At 36.7% G+C, this 22,693-nt stretch overlaps 1 protein-coding gene across 1 annotated transcript in view; it reads left to right on the top strand.

Moving 5' to 3' along the window:
- The window catches only part of Diaph2 (diaphanous related formin 2), a 658,778-nt gene extending 638,383 nt beyond the window's left edge, over positions 1 to 20,395 (top strand). The window contains exon 27 of the mRNA XM_028781865.1: positions 19,236 to 20,395. Coding sequence (XP_028637698.1) covers positions 19,236 to 19,300 — 65 coding nt within the window. The 3' untranslated portion in view covers positions 19,301 to 20,395. The remainder of the gene's footprint in view (positions 1 to 19,235) is intronic.
- Positions 20,396 to 22,693: the final 2,298 nt, after the last annotated feature.

Raw genomic sequence — 22,693 nt, 5'->3', positions numbered from 1 at the left:
AAGGAAGGAAGGAAGGAAGGAAGGAAGGAAGGAAGGAAGGAAGGAAGGAAGGAAGGTCCAATAAAAGGGGCCGATAACAGGAAACAATATGAAGAGCCAAATGCCCAGCATCACTGCAGTATAGATACAAAAACTCGGAAGTCAAGTAGATATTGTAAGAAGCCATTTCAGCATGTACTTATGGTAATATATCAGACATGCCTTCATAGAATGAATTTTTCCTAACAATGTAGAAGTTTGATTAGATGAAGGTAAGACCAAAGGCAGGAAAGATTTAACAAGAATCTCATCTAAGAGTGTAGGCAGCAAGCTGGCTCAGCAAATAAAATGACTTCTCACACAAGTCAGACAACTGAAACACATGCTACAAGAAGTGAACCAACTCTGGAATATTGTCCTCTAACCTCCACAAATGAGCTATGGCACATGCTTTTGTATATAAACACACAGTAAAAATAATAATGATAGTTTAATTTTTATATTAAATAGATGTATAGGTAATAGAAGATTTAAAAAAACCTGTCATGGAATAGTTTTATAGGCATAATAATGAGGAAGTGCATCCAAGAATATGTCAGGAGCTAGGAATGATATATACTTGTAGCACTTAGGAGGCTAACGTAGGGGAAGTATGACTTCAAGGCCAATTTAAGCCGTATAACAACTTGTCTCCAAAAGAAAATGATTCAATAATTACAAGTAAGTGATATGCTAAGTAGCTACAGATATTTATGATTCTTTATTTGTATATTAATTTATTTTGTTCCTTGGTGTAGGATAGATATAGGAGTTTTCTAGGAGTACTGTAGCAAAGTCCCACAGAGTGTCATATATAGTAAAAACATACCATTTCATAGTTCTGGATGCTGGAAAACTGAGATCAAGGTATGAACCTAACCATGCTTCACCAGAAAGTATTAGGAAAGGACCTGATCTGAGGCTGTCTCCTAGTTCCTAGTGGTTTTATGAGTAGAATGATTGAATGGATCCTTTTCCTTATTCACAAAAGTTACTCCCTTAATGTATGTCTGTTTCCAACTTGTTCTTTGTCATAATGATATGAATTATAAGGTTTAAGTGCAATGCCAATGATTTAATTTTTGAGACAAGATCTCACTATGCAGACTAGACTGGCCTCTTAACTCTTCTATATAGTTGTATCTAGCTTCAAGCTTAGTGTGTACCCAAGGATAGACTAGATGTCCTGATCCTCCTGCCTTTACCTACTCAGGCTACAGTCATGTACCACCAAGCTTGGGCTAACACTTTCATTTACCTCTTTATACCTCAGCAAAGATGCTATTTTCTCAAAATAAAGTCATTGAATTTTTATATACAAAAAGAGTCAGTAGTCAAAAATGGAATTTAAAGAGGAAACAGTTCAACAAATAATATGGCCCAAATGTTCAAAGCAAGGAAACATGAAAAGGGGTAAATCAGGTAGAAAAGAAGAAATAAGTTTAATTTGAATATTGAATGTTAGATAGCTTTGGTACAATCTGGATAAATATTAAAAACTGATTGAATCTATAACTTAGAGCCTAGGAGATACAGAATTTAGGACCATTACCATGAAGGATGAAGAATAGTTAAACTTTTCCACATAGATGGATATACCCATGAAAAGTAACTCATGAAAAATACATAGCATAATACAGGAAAGGGCAAAGAATAAAACCCTCAAGATCATTTATACACAGGGAAGAAAAAAAGAACAGTAGTTTAAAACCATAGACTGATCAAAGGGCTAGTCTGAATAGGAAGGAGAAGTAACAAAATACAAGCTGAAAGAAGAGAGTGTTGTGCCAGGAGTAATTGTTAACAGTGTTATGAGCTACAGCAAGGTCAAGGAAAAGGAAAAATAAAAGACCATTAACATTTATTTAATATTTACTTTAGGAGTATGATATGAATTCAAGATAAGTCTATTTGTAAATGCAGCCATTGTAGAAAATACCCTATATTTTGGTAGAATTATACCCTCTCTATGAAATTTTCTTATACTTTATATATATACTTATGAAAATATTTTTCCTAGATCACGTATATTTTTCTAATCCATAAGAAAATGCTTGCTACTGAAGCATCTTTCCAAAAGTAGTTCAATAATCCTGACACTGTTAGAATCAGTGTGTACAAACTTTGCCTTGGTCTTGAGATTTTGATATTTATGATTATGGTTCTTTGTGACTAGTATTCCAAATAGGATAAAATAGAACATCTCAGAATGAGACTATAATGTGGTTGGTCAGAAATGGAAGGAAGTCTCTTTTACTACAATTGATCTTAGCCAAAAGGCCAAGACACTTTAATTCATTATCTCTTTTTCTATAGTCAACCCTGGAACACTCCAGGCCCAAAATGTCACTTTATGCACTACTTCACAACTTAACCATACATATTATCCTGTTCTCTCAGTTCTCCTAAAAACACAAGGCTATCTCTAGAACTAGCTTACAATTGGACACACAGTAAAAGTCTATATTAAAGTATAACATTTGTAAACATTAATTTTCCGTACAAATATGTGTATATGGAAACAAGTGATAAATTTATATATCTATAAATACTCATAAAAGTTTTACTCAGAAAAAGAATCAATGTGCATTTAATTCATGCCTGTTTTATATTGTGTGAGCTCATCAAGAGGTAGTAGAGGTGCAGGTTGGCCCATCCCAGTACTGTCTTCTCATAAAGGTAGTACACAAAGTGATAGTGAAGAATAAAAAGCTGCCTATAAATTAAAAGTTGAATTGTAGGGTCCATGGTATATTTGTGGTTTAGAGTCAACAGGAAAGAAAGATGAATGACAGCTAAAGGTTCAAGAAGGCAATATTCTATTTTGGTTTTGAAGGATGGATAGGTTTTAATAGAAGGGAGGAAACCACAGAGCATATATATAAAATCTAACATATGGATAGCTAGCCATTCTTATAGAATAGTTATGAAGGCAACCTAGGTAGATTCAGTGGGGAGAGTCTAAGACTGGTGAAGAATCAGACTGGGTGGAATGGAATTTGTGGACACACAAATCCACAAAATGCAAACTTACTTATTTCCCCTTGACATTTTTGCTGCCACAGAATTTAGAGCCAAATATATCACACATATATCTTAATCTCCCGGAGCTACTTCCTTTAGTGTGAATCTGTTCACTTTTATCCTCATGTGTTTTATCTTGCAGTGAATTTTAATCTGTAAGCCCTCTGAAGTCCTTCTGAAAGTTAACTCATAACAATTTCCTTTGCAGTTTTGTCTTTTTTTCTTACCACTTCAAATTAGGGTTGAGCATGTTAGTCTTATTTCAAATCCACTGTGGCCTTTTGAGCTGGGGAGTACTGTCTCTTTGAGAACACTGCTCACAAAGGCAAGTTGGCAGATGACTTGGAGGGAGGGAAACCTCACTGTACTGATTAATCTGGCCAGTCCACTATTTCCCAGAGTTTAGGAGTAATAAAAGAAATTGTGGAATCATTGTAGTTAGAATAGAAACCTTTGGTGGTCACAATAATTGACCTGAAATCATTTCCACTATATTATTATTTCAGTGAAAAGAAACAAAAAGAAATGTGAACTCATTCTGTTGTAGTTAACAAGACTTAAAAATGGATTTAAAAAAAAGACAACATTCTCTTTATGGTCTATAGATGCTATGCTTAATACTAGAAAGATGTGGCTTCTGACCTTGTTATATATTTTCACCTCATGTGTATACAGGAAATCTATGTACTATAATTGGGCTGAATGGAATCCTATTTTATAAATTCAAGACTTTCTGTTAGAATTCAGGATCACCAGAGTCCATTATTGAAAGGAAGCTGAGAGAATACAACTTTCAAATTGTGGTTTAAAGTTGATAACTTTGTGAAATTGGACTATTCATATGTAGCCTAGATTAGTACTGAGATCTGCATGGCTATCTAATCTGTCTTTGTTTTAATTAGAGACAGAAGAAATATCCAATGTGTATTTTCCACTCAGTTCATAAAAACAGTTGTATCTCAGTCTCATAATACATTGGTCCCCATTTGGATCATGGTGCTGACGTCTATGTCACATGTTTTCTTGTACAGTTTGCCTACCCTATTAGGTGAAATGGTATCACGCCCTGGGATAATTCACCTGTGAAAACTCTTTGTTTGGGATCTTGTGAAACCTTCATTAGTACAATGTACCAAGTTGCTACTTGACCTTTAGGCAGTGCAAAACCAAACATGTATATTATGAGTTTTGATGTTTTCAATTCTCTTAGTTACTTATGAAATGATGCTATACAATAAACTGTACCTTATAAATGAAAACACACAAGTTTAAATACATTCTACTTTGGAAAATATTATCATGGAGGCTTTACTGGCAAGCTTTAATAACATTAACTGTGAAACTGGGAATATCTAATATTATTTGGTTTTTATCATATTGGGCTCTTTAACAACAGAAAATCAGTCTGGGTACCTTAAGAAACAAAATAAATTTCACTTCTTTTGGCATATCTTCATTTCGTTCTATTTGTGTTGAATGGGCTTGCTACCTGATTAAGCATTAGCTTGTTACCACACACCATGTCATGTGTTACTCTCCCCTCCCAATCCTAGTACATCTCTGCAGGGCTAGGGACATCCTCTCCCACTGAGGCAAGACAAGACAGCCCAGGGACCCATTTGGAGACCAATGAATCAGCTGCTTCTAGGGATCAGACATCCACTATAGTTCAGTCAATGGCAGCTGGTGTGGAAAGAGGCTATTCAGCGTTGTTTTGCTATATATGCCAATTTCAGCTGGAAATGGTGTTGGACATGTCAGGCAAAATTACCTGAAGTAACTAATTTTGGTTTAAGAAAATATCACCTTTTCCCAGTCATGAAAAATACAAGTGTAAGTTATATTCATTGCTTCAGCTTGTTCCCCAACCTTCTCCAGTCTGGCTTCTGCTCGCCTTATTTCATTGAAATTGCTCTCATTAAGGTCTCTAATGACCTCCATATTTCTAAATCTGAGAGTTTTCTGTCTTTATTTTCCTGCATCTTTCTATAGTGTATGATGTTATTGCTTATTCCATTTTTCAGAATCTGCTCCCTTGCTATGTGTAGTGCGCACTTACTTTCTGTGTGTCTCTGAATATTGACTGTCTATATTGTTTAAGGATTCCTTTTCTTGAGGTCATCTCTTAAATATCAGTAATTCCCAGGATCCGATCAGCAAGCCATGAATCTCAGACTGTGTACTTTCCTGTGTGATGGCTTCATTTACCATCCATCCAATGAATCTCTCAAGTTGCTCTTAATTCTGGCCAAGCTTTACCCTGCACTTAAGTTATACAGTACTTAGTGGCCTGCTGGTCACCTTTGCCCAAATATTTTGAACTCATCACCTTTTCCTTGAAAGCAATTCCTTCTGCTGCAAGTCCTATCTTAGTTTGTAGAGCCACCATGCCCACATATGTATAAGACTAGGAAATTTCAAGTTATTGTTTATTTCTCTATCCAGAATGTCCAATTAATCCCTAATCCTCCTTATTTGTCATCTCTTAAATTAATCTTCCACATGCTCATAAGATGACACTATATATTACAAATTTACTACCTATTGCATATCTGAAAAGCAAGAGCCTTATAGGCATCATATAAGATGCAATCATCATCTGGCCATACTGTTTTTTTTTTGTTTAGTGTAGTTTGTTTGTTTTTTAATCACTGCTGGGTGTCTATAGATCCATAATACAATTTTTTTTCTCAGTACAATGTAACCCCCTTAGATTATACATCTCCTCATGGTCAATTCAGCCTTAGCCTTTGTCAGTCAATTACAATATTACTTGCTCTTGAAAGTCTTTCCAGAAGTGCCACTCTCCCCCAACAGGGTACCTGGGTTTGTTTTCGTGTTCCTGAAGAGTAGATCCTAATCCTGGCCTTTTTGTCACTGGATATTTTTTTAAATCTTTAAGGACTTTTTCTCAATTAATTAATTAATCCATTTTACATCCTGATTCCTGCCCCCTCCCGGTTTCCCCCCTCCCACTTCCCCCTCTCCTTCTCTTCTGGAGAACTGATATCCCCTGCCCCATATCCTCCAACTCTGGTATATCTCTGCAGGGCTAGCCACATCTTCTCCCACTGAGGCAAGACAAGAGAGCCCAATTAGGGGAACGAATTCCACAGACAAGCAACAGATTTAGGAACAGCCCTTCCACAGACAAGCAACAGATTTAGGAACAGCCCCAACTCCAGTTGTTGGAGGACCCACATGAAGACCTAGCTTCACATCTGCTACATATGAGTGGGGAGGCCTAGGTCCAGCCCTTATATGTTCTTTAGTTGGTGGTTCAGACTCTGAGAGCCTCAAGTGTCCAGGTTAGTTGACTCTGTTGGTCTTTCTGTGAAGTTCCTATCCTCTCCTTGGCCCTCAGTCCTTCTTCTGACTTTTCTATAAGAGGCCTGTACCTATGTCCAATATTTACCTGTGAGTCTCTGGCTATTTCAGTCAGCTGCTGGGTGGAGGACCTCAGAAGAGAGTTATGCTAGGCTCCTGTCTGCAAGCATAACAGAGTATCATTAATAGTGACAGGAATTGGTGCTTGCCCATGGGGTGGGTCTCAAGTTGGGCCAGTTATTGGTTGACCGTTTCCTCAGTCTCTGCTCCATCTTTGTCCCCACATTTCTTGTAGACTGAACAGCTTTTGGGTCAAAAGTTTTGTGAGTGGGTTGGTGTCATTATTCCTGTACTGGGAGTCCTGCCTAGGTATTGGAAGTGGCTACTTCAGGTTCCATAGCCCCACTGCTAGGAGTCTCAGCTATAATGGCCCCCATAGACACTCTGGGGTGTCCCCTCCAGTTCCAGGTCTCTGGCATATTGTAGAGATACCTCCTTCCCACTGATTTCCTAATCCACCATCCTGCTTCCCTGTCCCTGCCCTCACCCAGCCAGATCCCTCTCAACATGTACTGTGCCTTGATTTTTTTGTTTTAGACATTCTAATCAGGGTAAGGTGGCATTTCAATTGTTTTGATTTGCATTTACCTGATGACTAAGGACACAGAACATTTCTAGAGATGCCCACCCAACACAACCATTGCCAGGAGCAAATCTCCATTCACTCCCCTGGCCCTCTGGCCCTCTTTTTTTTTCTCTCCCCATACTTGATCCTAATCCCCCTATTCCTCTCCCCATCCCATCTCCCACCCAGTTCTCTCCTTCCCTCTGCCTCTTATGATTATTTTATTCCCCCTTCTAAGTGAGATTCAAATATCATTGCTTGGAACTTCCTTTTTGCTTAGCTTCTTTAGGTCTGTGGAGCATATCCACTTATCAGTGAATACATACCATGCATGTCCTTTTGGACCTGGGCTACCTCACTCAGGATGATATTTTCTAGTTCTATCCATTTGCCTACAAAATTCATGATGTCCTTTTTAATAGCTGAGTATTATTCCATTTTATAAATGAACCATTATTTATGTATCCATTCTTTGGTTGAGGGGCCTCTGGGTTGTTTCCCATTTCTGGCTGTGAATAAGGCTGCTATGAACATAGTAGAACACATGGCCTTGTGGCATGGTGGCGCAACTTTTGAGTATATTCCCAGGAATGGTATAGCTGGGTCTTCAGGTAGAACTATTCCCAATTTTCTGAGATTAGCTCTTAGGCATATGTACAGTCGCTGGATTTTACTATCTTTGTATATATACCCCAGCTGAGTGAAAACATCTTCAGACTGAAGGTTGAGACTCATGATTTTAGTATCTAGATACAGTATAGTCTTTGAGTTATCATCTTGACTCATTGAGAACTATATAGCAGTGTAGAGAGAAATCCTTAACACATCTTCATGAGACTAATTTTTTAACCAAAGTCTTCAAACACTATATCATAGCTGCCAAAGAAAGCATTGTCACATTTATCACTCTAAATTAGTAGGACAACACAAGGCATATAGCCACTCACATGCTTGCTTTTGTATAGCAAGAGATGTGTGCAACATGGGAACAAACTCTGTTTATAAAAGCAAGTCCTTTTCCCATTTTTTTTTTTTTTTGGTTTTTTGAGACAGGGTTTCTCTGTGTAGCCCTGGCTGTCCTGGAACTCACTCGGTAGACCAGGCTGGCCTCGAACTCAGAAATCCGCCTGCCTCTGCCTCCCAAGTGCTGGGATTAAAGGCATGTGCCACCACCGCCAGGCCTCCCATCTTTTTTCTAGTGAGTAGACTTCTCTAAAAAGCAAATTAAAGGTCAAGAGGTTGCCTGGTAAAACTGCTCTCCCAGGAGTGAGGGAAAAATGAGTGACCAGTTTTTGCTAGATGTATCATTCAAGCAGGACTGGAATCTCTAGAAATAATCTCTTTTTTTACCCTTAGGGACAAATCTGTGAAGACAAATGGAATCCTAAATCAGAGAAGTAATAGAAAGCAGTCTGACAACATGTCTATACATACTGGATGACAGTAAAAATAAATAAATAAATAAATAAATAAATAAATAAATAAATAGTTATAAAAGATTACCATTGCTTCCCAAGGGCCTAAAAATACCCTAGTCCATCAGGACTTGTGAAATAAATAAAAAGTCAGACTTTGGTGAATTCTGATTTCTTACTAGATCTTTATTGTTTGTTATAAAACAAACATAAAAGGTTAAGATAAAAAAAATTTATAAGCATCAGTTTGCAACCTTTCTCAATGTCCCCAAAGTGGCTAAAATTGTCATAGTGTGTAATTGGGCTGTCTAGACTTTAAAATATGTAAAATCTGTCTGCTGAAATCCTTGGAATTGACTCTTGTAATGGCATGTATTAGAAACACCAACCTTTTATTCTATATCAGGTACTATCATGGTCCATTTCCATTATTTAGTCACTGTAACTATACTGTTAAGTAGATACCTAATAATTATTATTTCCACAGTGGCAAAGAGGAATATAAATGAAGGAACAGAAAAATAAAGATATAAACCCATATGGTTATGCACTAAGAATTTGACCTATATGCCACACTTAGCTGTGGATACACATTATAAGTAGAGATGGTTTCTCATTTGAGTGTTGTTGATTGATGTGTACATGTAAGCATCCCTGTGCAAATGTGTGTGTGTGTATTCACTCACAGCTGCATATGTGCATTCATACATTTCATATCTATTAAAATGTCAATGAGAAGTCGGTATGAATTTATCTCATTCTGTCCTCTTAATTTCCTATAAGTATTATTATCTCCATTTTGAAGATGAGGAAATTGGTATTAATGAAGCTTTTTATTTACTTAAGTGTGTGGGGAGCTTATTAGAAAATTGTGTCTTATATATGCACTAATACTTTTGAAGGCAACTGCATGTATCTTTTAGCTTTGCCTACTCCATTATTCTATCAGGACAAGTGGTTTACAAGAGAATAATGCTGTTTTCTTAGCAACTTCACCTGTACTTCACAGGTAGTCTAGTTTGCTTCCTGTAGCTATGATAAAACACTATGACCAGAAACAACTTAGAAGAGGAAAGGCATTATTTCATTTTACAAGTTATAGTCTAACACTAAGGGAAGTATGAACAGTAACTTCAGAAAAGCGACAACCTAAAGCAGAAATCATGGAGTGATGTTTCTTATTGGCTTACTTTCTTTATATTCCCCTGCCTAGGGATGATACTGCCCACAGTGTACCAGGTTCCCCTCCATCAATTAAATAACTACAAAATACCCCACAGACATCCATACAGGCCAATCTGGAGGCAACTGCTCTTCTCAGATGTGTCAAGTTGGTAGCATTATGGATCTACATGATAATTTAGGCTGCCTGCAGAGTATCTCACTATGTGTAAGTTGCATACTATATTGAATCTCATGTTGACCTACAAGCTACACTGAGTATAAACAGGATCTTAGAGAGCATCTGAAAGAACAGCCTTTGGTGATTTTGCCTGTTCTTGATCAGATGATGTTCCAGGAGACTTAAAATGATGCACTGAGACCTCTTCCAAAAGAAGCTAGCTGTTAGTAGCCATCTTTATTCACTTAAAGTTTTGGCCTGGTGCTCAGGTTATACAGGGGTTGCATCAGACACTAAAATAATAAAGGATTTTCTGTCAGTTGTGAATATGAAATTGAGAACCTGTGTGCTAACTCTCATAATTGTTCATACTTAAAACAACTGCTGACTGGCTTTTACCTTAAGGGACAGTTTATATTTAAAAAAAAATGGCACTAGCAGCTGCTAAAGTGTCTGTAATATTAATCACACAGGTTGCCTTTGTCCACACAACTGGTTAAGTAATTAAGCACAGGCTTGCATGGGGATCATAACTGATGTGAACACCTGTTTATAGGCTCTTGCATTGTAAACTGTAGGTTAAGCATCTTCTCAAAATCATAGGGATGTCTATGTTCCTGTTATATGGTCTTTTGGGAGATGGACACATTGTGTAAGAGGAAGGACTTGTATTTCTGCCTTAATACTGAAACCAGGATATTTACTCCCCTCCACACCAACCACACAGGGCCTACTTAAGCTAGAGATTCAGGCTGAGTATTATGAAACCTCTACCATCAGCTAGAAAACAGAAGTCCAACCGAACAAGATAGCTTGCACACGTAAGAAACAAAAAGAGTAGATATGTAGCCTTAAAGTGATTCAGAAACAAAATCAAATGACAGGTGAATGTATTCTAGGTCAGCATATCAGCAATGAAGCTCAGGCAGATCACAAACAACTGCAACTGGGAATGACAGAGAACTGTCCATCATATGATCAAAGTTATAGAAATGGCCGATGGCAAGTATTCTTAGTCACAGGGATCTATGCCACCCAGGAAGTAAAAAGTTACACATATGACAGGTGATAGTAATAAACCCCTGGAGCCCCAGTGCCATTTAGCAGCTAGTTTATTCAGCACTGAACCAAATGGTTGCTCAGTCTCTCACCCTGCAGAGAACACTCTGGCCCAGGTCATTGTAATCTTCACCTTGATCATCCCTTGTACTGTCACTCTGGACCCTGCTATGTAGGCTTCAACAATCTCTAGATGACTTCAGAGAGCCGGGTTTCTGGTGACCCCACCCCAGGTAGAACTGCTGCCTTCTATGTAATACTTCAAAATTGTTTCTAAGAAACAGAATTTCAATTAAAAGAACTTCCTTGTGGAAAGAACTACCATCATATCTCAATCCTTACAGCTACAAATACAAACAGTTCCTTTTCTTTCAGTATGTCATTTTATTCTTTTCCTTAGGGGAAAAAAGTTAAGATGTGTTAGTTATTCTGATTTATTCATTCTCTTTTTGTCCCCTGCAAATAGGAAAATTTGCATAACTGAATGGTCCACCTTGAAGCCTGCACTGCATTCAAAATGAAGTAGATGCTAAAAGAAACCCATAATTAATTGAATGCTATTGTTCTTGGTGCAATTATTCTTCCCACCCTAGTAATGTATGAGGTTTCCTGTTATGTACCTGGTGGATAGATTATGGAGTAACAATTTGTAGCTAGATGGAAGGACAGAAGTCTTTCCTTGTATTCATGGCCTCTATGTAAGCAGCATAGCTGAATGTGAATTTGAGTGAGGATCAGGCACTGATTCATTGCTAGTGACTGGATGATGACTTCATTAACAGTTTTTAAGGCATTGCTGCATAAGAAGTCACTGTGCTAGACACCTTGAATAGCTGTGTTACATTTTGAATGATGCCCACTATTTATGCTACACGAGATTTACTTAAAGATTTTTTTCCAAAACTTTCCCTATTATGTTCTAATATTCTTATTTTATGTGTTAGTGTTGTCCATATTTTCTAGATATGCAGATGTCTTCCTTAGACTTTAATCCTTACAGAGAGAAATTTTGACTTGGGTCCTATTTCTGTTCTCTAGTAGAGAAGCAAATATAATGCATGATTAATGTAAAAATCCAAAGTTATATTTTTTAAAAATATCTATTCACTGGCTGTGACATAGATTCCAAAGAAAATCAATAACAAGGTCAGTGGCAGTTGAAATACTGAATGGTATACTGATTTTCTTTTATCTGCACCAAATTTTTCTAAGATTTTGAAATACCTCAATTATCAATTATGTAAATGGAAGCCATTTAAAATACTAACAAGTTGATTATACATGTTGCAGAATCACTGTGTTTGTGATAGATGAAAGTAAGAATCACATAGATCATACATTTATAGTTTAATATGGATTAAGTTTTTAATGCCTTAATGTAATATTGTTGTACTATGTGATTTTCCTTTTATCATATATTTCTATCTTCCTAAAGCTACTATAATTGAGTTGGTTTGATAATGTACCCTTATATTGCTATAAGACTTGGTAGTTTGTAAAATATGAAGTTCATAATAGAGATAGAAAGTAGAGTTACTACCTGGCAGGGAGGATAAGAAGAAACTGAAATAGAGAAAAGTGATTTAATCTCAGTACTGCAGTTTTATAAAATATAATTTGTTTTTCCCCTAGCACAGCAGAGTTTCATGCTGATAACAAGCTCCTGAATTAATAAATCCATTGCAACTATTGAGACTTTTCCTTTAATAACATAACAAATGCTGAGCATTAAGAAAAGGAAAGACATTCTTTGTACAGATGTTACCTCTAGCAGAACTATAGCCCTAAACATAGAAACACCACCAACATCATACTCTCAGCAATAAAAATGTGAAAATAATTTGTGCATCTCAATTAGAATACTGTATTTTCCACACAAAAGCATGCTGTTTCTCAGAATGCATTTGCTTATTTTCCAATTGGAAAGGCTTTTAGGGGTCTATTTTGTTATCATTACATGTGTTTAACTCCAATTATAGTTAATGGGAGTTGTGTGTCTGTAGTCACAGTAGCCTCTGATCTATTCGAACATTATTGTTTTCCATTACCATCATCGTTAAAATAACTTTCCACTCTTCTGCCAACCTGAACTACCACAGTAATCTAGGTTTCTGTTTTCTTTGCATGGATTTATTTGCATGTAATGAAGAATATGGATTACACCATTTGGTCTGTTTCTAGCCTTAAAACCACTGTACTACCATTGAAATTAGGGTAGGTAGGGCTAGAACTCTTTAATTGTTGAGTGAAGAGGTAATTGACTGGTTTCTGCACGTTCGTTTTTACATAGCATCCTATGTATACAATTCCAGTAGAGTAAATCAGGTCAATACAGTATGATAACTGAGATCTGGTAGATGGCTACAATTTGAAACATACTACAAAATATGAGGCTCACAAACTGCAAGCACTAGGTGTTATCAATGTGTAACAAAACTATACATTTATTTGCAGTTACTGACACTTTTGACAGAGCCAAAACAACAACACTGTCTGGGTCTAATCGATGATGCCCCTTTGGATACTTCTGGACTCTGCCCTATTTCCCAAAGAAAAGTGGCCAAGCCATCAGAAAAACTGATCAGAAGATAGAGGAAAGGACCCTGTTAAATTTTCAAGAAAATGAGAAGCCTGAAACTTCCTAAAAGCATTAGGAAAGGGGTTGAGGATGTGTCACATGTCAGTGGTAAAGCACTTGCCTAGCATACATGAGGCCCAGTATTCCATCCCTGAAACCATACACAGATTTACATACACAGACACACAGATGGACTAGCATCATTACACTCACACTTGGATCCTGTGTTTTCACTAGAGTAGCCTTAGGATTCACTAGTTTTGTTTACTGAGTTCTATTACTTTTGAGTTGCTTTATGTATCAGGATTACATGTCCACTGCAGAAATGTGCCCTAGAAATATTTGTTTATATGTGTGTTTATGTGTATGTTTTAGGAATTAAACCCAGAGCTTTGCACGTGCTAGTCAAGTGTTCTACCACTGAGGCACACCAACCAAAACATATGTTTAAAATGAAAATATAAATGATGGAGGCATAGCTGCAGCAGGCACTAAAATATATCATAAAGCTCATATTCATAATCCTAAAATTGAAGAGACGGGGCCATGGATTATAATTCCAGATTGACCTGGGGCTACATAGGAAGAATATGTCTGCCAAATGATGATTATAATAACAACAACGATAATAATGAAAGGAAAACTAATTATGAGGCTCAAGTCATGAAATGAGAAGGCATTTCTATAAAAATTCATAATAATACTGATATCAACATAATAGAAACTTTGGCATTTCTTAATATACGATAATAGAGACATCATGAATCAGTATAGTAATTGATGATTAAACAAACTGTGATGGAAAAACATATGTCCTTTGAAAGAAAAAAAAAGCAAGAAATAGTGTGGAAGTTATCCAGCATTGTGAAACAAAATGAATTGAAAGTAATTTTAATAATCAAATGTGAATTAATTAAACTTTAAAGACCATGAAGAGTCAAGATTGTATGCTTATCAAATGTCTGGATATTAGCTACATGTATATTAGACAAATGTCTATTAGAGAAAGCTGAAAATAAAAGAACATAAAAATATATATAAATGTTCATAGATTTAGTTTCATAAAAATAGTAACAAATGGAAACTGTACAGTCCTAAAAAATCTACAACAGGCAAACAAAAACCAAGAAAAATATATCACACATATATTTCAGTCAGTTTCTATCTTAAATATATCTTGTGCAAAATCAGACAGTACAACAAACAGCCAATGGACAAGGCCAGCATGCCAAGAAAGAATAACTAGATGGTAATATATGGGAAGTTCCATGTCACTAGGATTTGGAAAAATACAAAAGGAATGAGTCACATGTCATTTTTCATTTTTTATATTAGTACACGTTAAAAGATTATTACCCAAAGAGATAAGACAGAGAAATTCATGCATGTACTGCCAATGATATTTAAGTTAATGTAACCGTTCTCTAATACCATTTGGGGTTATTCCTGCATACCTTAGTAATGCCTGTCCTATGCAAGGCATACATATGGATGCAACTATGGGATACATATGGATATAACATTAGCATACATATGAATGTAACTGTAAGGATGATCATTTCCACATTGTTATTATAGCAAAATGTTGGAAGCAGTTTAAATATTGTTGAAGAGAGAAATTACTAGTAAATTATGATATATTTACATAATAAAAATAAATAAATATATGGACATTAAAATCATGTTTTCATTGTTATATTCTAGACATTTAGTAACAGAAGACTACAAGAAGAGGATAGGACACCACATTGCACATTTAGTTTGAGCTCAATATTTTGTTTTGTTTTGTTTTGGTCATCTACTGCTGGATATGGGGCCTGCACTTTTATTTTTTTTTATTGAATATTTTCTTTATTTACATTTCAAATGTTATCCCCTTTCCTGGTCCCCCCCCAAATCCCCTATCCCATCCCTCCTCCCCTGCTTCTATGAGGTTGTTCACCCACCCACCCACCCACCCACTCCCGTCTCCTTGCCCTGGCATTCCCCTACACTGGGGCATTGAGCCTTCATAGGACCAAGGGCCTTTCATCCTACTGATGCCCAACAAGGCCATCCTGTGCTACATATGCAGCTGGAGCCATGGATCCCTCCATATGTACTCTTTGGTTGGTGGTTTAGTCCCTGGGGGCTCTGGGGAGTCTATAGAGGGGATGCTCACAGCCAACCATTGGACTGAGCACGGGGTCCCCAATGGGGTCTCCAATGGAGGAGTTAGAAAAAGGGCTGAAGGAGCTGAAGGCGTTTGCAACTCCATAGGAGCTCAACATTTTTTAAAGACATTATTCTTTAGAGAACAACAGAGGGAAGCCACACTATGAGAGGAAGAAGTAATCATAGTTTTAGTCTGAACTTGACCATCTCATGTAGTATGCAAGATACAGCCATTGGCACACACTTTATTAGGGTACTGCTTGTACACCCCCCAGGTTACATGCTACAGAACTGACACTTATAGTCTGACTTATGCCCTCTTTGTTTTAGGCTGTGTCTCATCTGTATTTAGCCTTTGGTAAATTTACTTGACATCTATAGTAACAACAAAATTATGTAAGTTTAGGTATAAACCTAAAACATAAAGACATTTGTGTATTTTCTATATTTATGTGTTATTTACATAGTCGATAAATAAATGATTATACAAGTGGATTCAATACAAGTACCATAGAGTTTAACCCATTTACTAAAATACTCAACAAGATTTAGAGATGGATGCCACATGCTCTTGTGCTTAGAGAAGACATGGATCTTCTTCCAACTATGAGAAGGACAGCTTTGCTATTAGTTTGAACTGAGTAGCCTGATAGAAGGTACAGAACCATGTTAAAGCCAACACATGTGCTTAAGTTCTAATTTGGTGAAAGATTTGAAAGGTTTTCTGAAGACTATCTGCCTCCATAGCATGCATCTTCATAAAAGTGTAGCCTTCTCTACAATACCACTCTTTAATGATTTTAATCTCCATAGTCATAATCAGAATTTCCTCACCTACACATAGAGTTTAGGTATAGACCTAAAACATAATGACAAGCCTTTCACGAATAAGGAGAATCAGCTTGGGTTTGCTTACCAAATTTTGGTAGACTTGGAAATCAACTTGATTCTGAGTAGGTGTTATCAAGCCTTCAAATCATATAGCATACCACCCACCTCCTCCACCTTTTTTCAAAAACTGCCATGAATTTTGCAATCACCTTAATTAGTCTCTTACCTCTGACAGCAATAATATATAACGGTTGTTCTTTTCCTATAAATGTGATGCTGATTTATGAGGTCTGTTAGTATTAAATACCATAAATATAAAAGTTGTGTTTCAAATAATCCATTTGGTGGTATTTCAATCTCTTGTTCAAAGATGAAGTCACTTTTAAGCATGAGAAATTGTGAGGAATTGCAATCACTAGATTATTAGCCATTAGAATATGAATACAGATGGAAAATCTATGTATGCATAAGAAAATACAGAAGTATGTATGAATGTGGGGGGGTGGGGATGTGTACTTTATGAGATCCATTTAATTCCACTTATGGCTTAATCCAGAGAACTTCATACTACAAATATACAGTTTATGGCAAAATTATGTTTAACATAAATACAAATAACTGGAAATTAATTTTAAACATTTAGATCAGCAATTGTTGCCATTGTTTCTAATGGCTTTTTGTTAATAAACGAGGTTGTAGGTTGACATTTCAAAAATATAAGAGGTGACCTTTACAGAAATGCTTCTTTATGTAATTATCTTATTAAGTTGGGAACCTAATAGGTTCCCAAGGGGGATCAAAGGGATAGAAAATAAAATCTAAAATAGTTCACTTTTTCTGTCTGCCATAAAGCTGAGTTTAGGTCCTGAACCAATGCTTATGTCACTTTCCAAAAGCTTTAATGTCCTTTAGTCAGTTTGCTTTGACTGAAAAGCATTTTCTCAAACCAAATGCCACTAGTAAGTTGCAAATTGGTATAAATCCTCACATCCTGCCATTTAACACAGTGAGGCTGCAGTTTTGGAGGGGATTCACTGGGTGTTTTGTGATGTTATGGAGTACCAGAGTCATTCCTGGAGGGAAGCATAGATAGATACCTGTTGACTTTAGCTTGTAAGATCCCCGGTGTACCAGCTTCTTTCTCAGAGCTGGCACAAGCCTGTGGGAATGCCGCCATGATTCTGCATTCTCCTATCTGAGAATAACAGTGAAGTTTTAACGCTTACAATGCAATGGGAAGTATTTGATTGTAGCTTAAGTTTTAAATGTTCTCTAAGAAGTCCCAAACTAATCTGTATGCAAACCTGTGCCATCTTAGTAATAAGCCCTTTATCCAGGAATGTTATCTTCACATTTTTAGCTGAATTGTGATCTATATCACAAATTAAATAATGGATTTTTTAATGGTATCTTCAAAAGAATACCCAAATAATCCATCACTCAGATGTATCTCCAAGTACAGAAAGCCTCTTAGTTTCTCACCTTTCTGTAATATTATTGCATTCTGAAGCATTGAGAATGCTTTAAGCTCTGTCTAGTTTGCTTAGTGCACTCACAAGGTGGTGTTAATGAGGTCAAGGTTATGGGTGCAAGGAAATTTTGCTGAGTATCGACCATAGACTACTAGAATTGATCAAGAGATGATAACACAACCTAGAAAGGAACCATGATAAAACCTAGCACTTCTCAGTCCAGTCTCCCCATGGAGAGACAGGATATAGTAGTGGGCATCATCATCTGAGGGAGGAAGTGAATAGCAGCTTGGGAGGCTCCAACATCTACTTCTGAACAAAGCAGCCCTGACATTTAGGCATTAACTTTGCATTATAATCTCCCATCATACCATTGATTTGCTATGTAACCTTCATCACTAAAGCAGAGATAATAGGATGGAATGAAATGGGCTTACCTCCCGGGGATGTTGTGTGAATTAGCAAATTAACTAGTGTAAAGTGTTAGCATTTATGTAAGTGCTGGTGGTTGTCATTATTTCTGGGGACCAGTCTCATTCTAAATACAGAATCTAAGTATATTATGCTTTTGCCAGGAAGAGATTTTCAGCCACATCAATTACATTTAAACCGAGCATAAAACAGAGGTGATAATAATATAGTAGTGATCATCACAGCACAGAGCTGGAAGCCTTTTCCCTGTTAGAGCTAAAACTATTTTCAGCAACTTTCAATGCTTTTAAACTTTGCTTTCCAAGCTTTGCACCAACAGTCATCTCTACAGTGATTAGTCTTCCTGTGATGGGTAGGGGGAATGGGACCAAGAATAGGTCCCATTCATTATTCATTCTCATAATGACTATATAATGTATTGAATTTGTTTACATCATACAATCAGGCAAACTCAGTAGCTGCTTTGATTGCTATATATTGTAATCATTGGTTTTTTTAAACTGTCTTTTTTTTCCTTTTTCTTTTCCTCCACTCTGCATACACTGGTGTCCTTTAATGGTAACCAGCACACAAATTGAAAACTCATGGGGAATTGGAGAGCTTTTCAACAAAAGGCACTGTCCATAGATCTTTTTAGTTTAACATCTTTACCAAGGAATTTTGTTGTCACCTGCTTATCTCCACAGGGTCTGTGCTAGAGAGAATTCTTCCCATTTCTTTTGTCACTCTGACTCTGCTTACCAAGAAAAAACATTTATTGCTGATTGCAGAACTCTTGAACTCAGCCTGGCAGCTGCTGTGTAAACTCCTCAGATCCAGGCTCTTTGCAGCTTATTTCCATATTCATTTGAAGTGATTTTTCAAGACTGTTTGAAAACCTCTCTCTACCTGACACTATGCAATAGTCAGGATCTAAAGCTCACCGAGTTTTTCCCTTTTTCTTCTCTTTGTCTTACAGATAACAGACGGCCCCCTCTGGAAAGATCACGCTCTCGCCAGGATGGAGCCATGTCATCCAAGTGATTCCTGAGGCCAGGAAGAATGGAGACATTTAAGAAAACAAAATCATCCATTTTGAGAGGAGCAAATATACACTTAAGAGTTGGAGTGGAAATAAATGCATTTCCACAAAGGTCAAGCTGATCTGGGTGAAGCAATGTGTATTTGTAGGTGTACTGTAAGTACACTAATTGAACCCAGATGTCATGATTAGAAAACATTTGTTCCTCTCTAAAGATGCACATAACTTGTCATTGTGTATAAGGATCTGACTGTGAAGATCAAAGTATAAAATCATGGAAGAATCCTAAGACTTCTACCAACATTCCAGTCTGTCGAATAATTTAAAACTGAAATTCTAGGTCAGACCTACCTATCCCATGCCCTCAAAATAGATAAAGGGCAGGGGAGAGATAGACAGGAAGAATTTCCAGTGTCTACTTCCAGCTCATCCTATGTATGTAGTGATTGGGAAGGGACAAATAGTATACTCTGAAAGAGAAGCCCAGCTGAAGGTATTTAGAACCCATCTCAAGTGAAAGCTAGTGGATTCATCTATGTGGCAGAAAAATAATAATTTTACCATTACTCTAACGTTTCAGCAGTGTCACAGGCACTTACCATTGCTAAAACTAAACCAAAGTTTAACAAAATCCACTAGATTTCAACCTTATTTTCAAATTCTCTATAGATATCTGCACTATAGAAATTCTTTATATAGCTATTTTTGAGAAAACTTCTACACTTTCATGTATTCTAGGAATGAGCCTGAAAGTCTATTGCCTTTATTTAGATTTTAGAGAAAAATATAGATTCCTAGTTCTTCCCTCTATTACTTCTTTCTCCCTTCACCCCCTTAGAGGTAGGGAACAGAACTACAGAAAAGTACAGAGGGAGGAAAGTGACTTTTTAATGCAAGAGGCAGTAGGAAACTTTTGAAAGGTCAATCGGTTGGTTTCTAGTTCTAACCCCTTTCCCACTCCACTTTGGTAGTTAAAGAAAAAGCAATTCTCTCCCCCCATTCCCTCTCTACTTCCCTCTTCCAGCCCTCCCTCCTTCACTTCCTTCTTCTACCTCCCTCCCTTTCTTCCTTTCTCTCCCTCCCCACCCCTCCATTCCTCCATCCCTCGCCCTCCCTTTAGCTGTGCCTCCCTCCCTCTCTCTCTATCCTTCCCCAGTATGTGTGTGTATGTATGTGTGTGTGTGTATGTGTGTGTGTGTGTATGTGTGTGTTTGTATGTTTGTGTATGTGTGTTTATATCTCTTACTGAAGTAACCCATACCCTAGTAACAAGGTAAACCTCTCTAACATTATCATTCTTACTTACCTTATATTATTAACACATTTCAGTGATGCTGCCAAAACAACGCTAACAGATAAAGAAGCTCAGCATTGTTTTAAATATGTGAGAGAGCAGAAGTTACATTTAACTTGTCTATTCTCTTACAATGTGCATTTGTAATAATAATTGGTGTAACTTCTCTGGAGTGTAATTTCAAGACTAATTCATGCAGATGATTGTGATTGCTGTAAAAGATTGCTTGTATGTATATTTCTTATGTAGATAATTCTATTTCTATTCCACCAAAGCATATTATAGACATTTAGGTAAAAGAACTAATAACTGGCTTGGCAAGCCACCTTCTGAGATAAAGTAAACAAGTGACCAGACTCTTTCTACAAATGTAAAGTAATTTAAACTGTTGCCTTTTACTCATTCTTACTTGGGTATTATACTTCAAAATACTCTGAAGCTGCTATAAGTAGAAAAATCAGAAGGTAACAATGTCTGAGGTTTTTTCCTTTTGTTCTTATGTGAAAACACACACACACACACACTTTAGAACATACCACTTTCACACACTTTTTAAACAATAACTATGAAGTTTAGGTTCTACTAATTGATGTAAATACTGTATGCATTTTCAGTTTTAGAAAGTATTTTCTGAAATATTGTGGTATGGCTTATTTGAGGATTTTGTTTTTGTTTTTATAGCTTTTGGGGCTGTAAAAAATTGATCTTGAAATGTAAACTTTGACTGAAATGTGGGGCATTTGCCCTGCCATATTATCTAACTGGTCAAGGTAGAGATACTGATGTATATCACCTTTTCCAGATGTGAACTTGCCTTATTTTCTAGTTTGTAAACAAGAATGAATGAAGTACTATTATTGATAAATTATATATTTGTATTTAAATGCATTCCACATGCTTTTCACAAACATTAGAAAACCTTTCAGGGGACATAATTAACTCATGTTCTGGTCACATGGACTTTTTGTTTTAGGTTGAAAGGTATTATCCAAAACCAAAAGTACATAGTGGCATTTTTTAAAAGAAAACCAAATTAGGCTGAAGTATTTTGTGTATTTTTGTTTATTTCTGCCATAAATCAAAAATGCCCTTTTCTACAACATTTTCTTCAGAATATTACAAAACAAGTTAGCTGGTTAGAATATTTTCCTTTGGCTACTGTAATGATTGGCCATCAATCTTGTGGTTTAAGACCACAACAATTTATTGTCTCATGGTCCTGGAGGCCAGAAGCTTGACATCTGGACATCAGACCATTCATGCTACCTCCAGAGGCTATAACAGAGGCCCCTTCTTTGCTTTGTCCATTTTCTGATGGCCAATGGCATTGAGTGGCTTATGGCCATTTTTCTCTGATCCTTTTTATATCATCTTCTCTGTGTACCTGATATCTCTCAGCCTGTTCTGTAAGGATGTTGATGATGGTATTTAGAGACCGCCATCTTAAGACACGATAATCCTCACCACATACTCTGAACCTTATGATAGCTCTATGACCCTTCTTCCAAGCAAGCTAACATCCAGGTTCTTTCCTAGATAGCTTAGCTCTGTACTTGAGATAGTTGAATGAATCCAGAAATATGTGCCCAATCTTTTCACCACTATTCAAAAGCTGGCAGACCACACCCTTTTCCTTAGCTCCAAAGTACATCTTCACACAGAATTTCCTCATTTTATCACCTTTCACTATTAACAAAATTTACCAAATCAAGTACTAATTCCTTCTTGACATAATGGTTCTTTCTTCACTTTTTCCTATCTGACTCTTTTTTAATAATTAATATAAAAAGTAATGAGTTTCTTTATGGCATTTTCATGATTTGTTGTTCTCATTGATGATGATGGTGATCCTTCTGCCCTAGCCTCCACCACTGTCCACTGCTATGGTATGCCTAGTAACTCCCATTTCACTGGCATGTCTCATGTATTGGATGCTCTATTATCCTCTTTTCTCTACCCCCCTAAGACTTTTTTTCCTCAGCAAAAAATCAACTATCTATCTATACCTAAAACCCTTGGCCTGCCAAGTTCCTCAACTTTATCACTTACAAGATCAAGATCAGTTTTTCATAAAGCAGTAGGAGACAATTCAGATATGTTG

Source organism: Grammomys surdaster, unplaced genomic scaffold (genome assembly GCF_004785775.1).
Source record: "Grammomys surdaster isolate TR1022 unplaced genomic scaffold, NIH_TR_1.0 61, whole genome shotgun sequence".
Taxonomy (NCBI): Eukaryota; Metazoa; Chordata; class Mammalia; order Rodentia; family Muridae; genus Grammomys; species Grammomys surdaster.
Note: the sequence above shows the minus strand (reverse complement) of the source record. Positions and strands in the feature narration are given on the sequence as shown.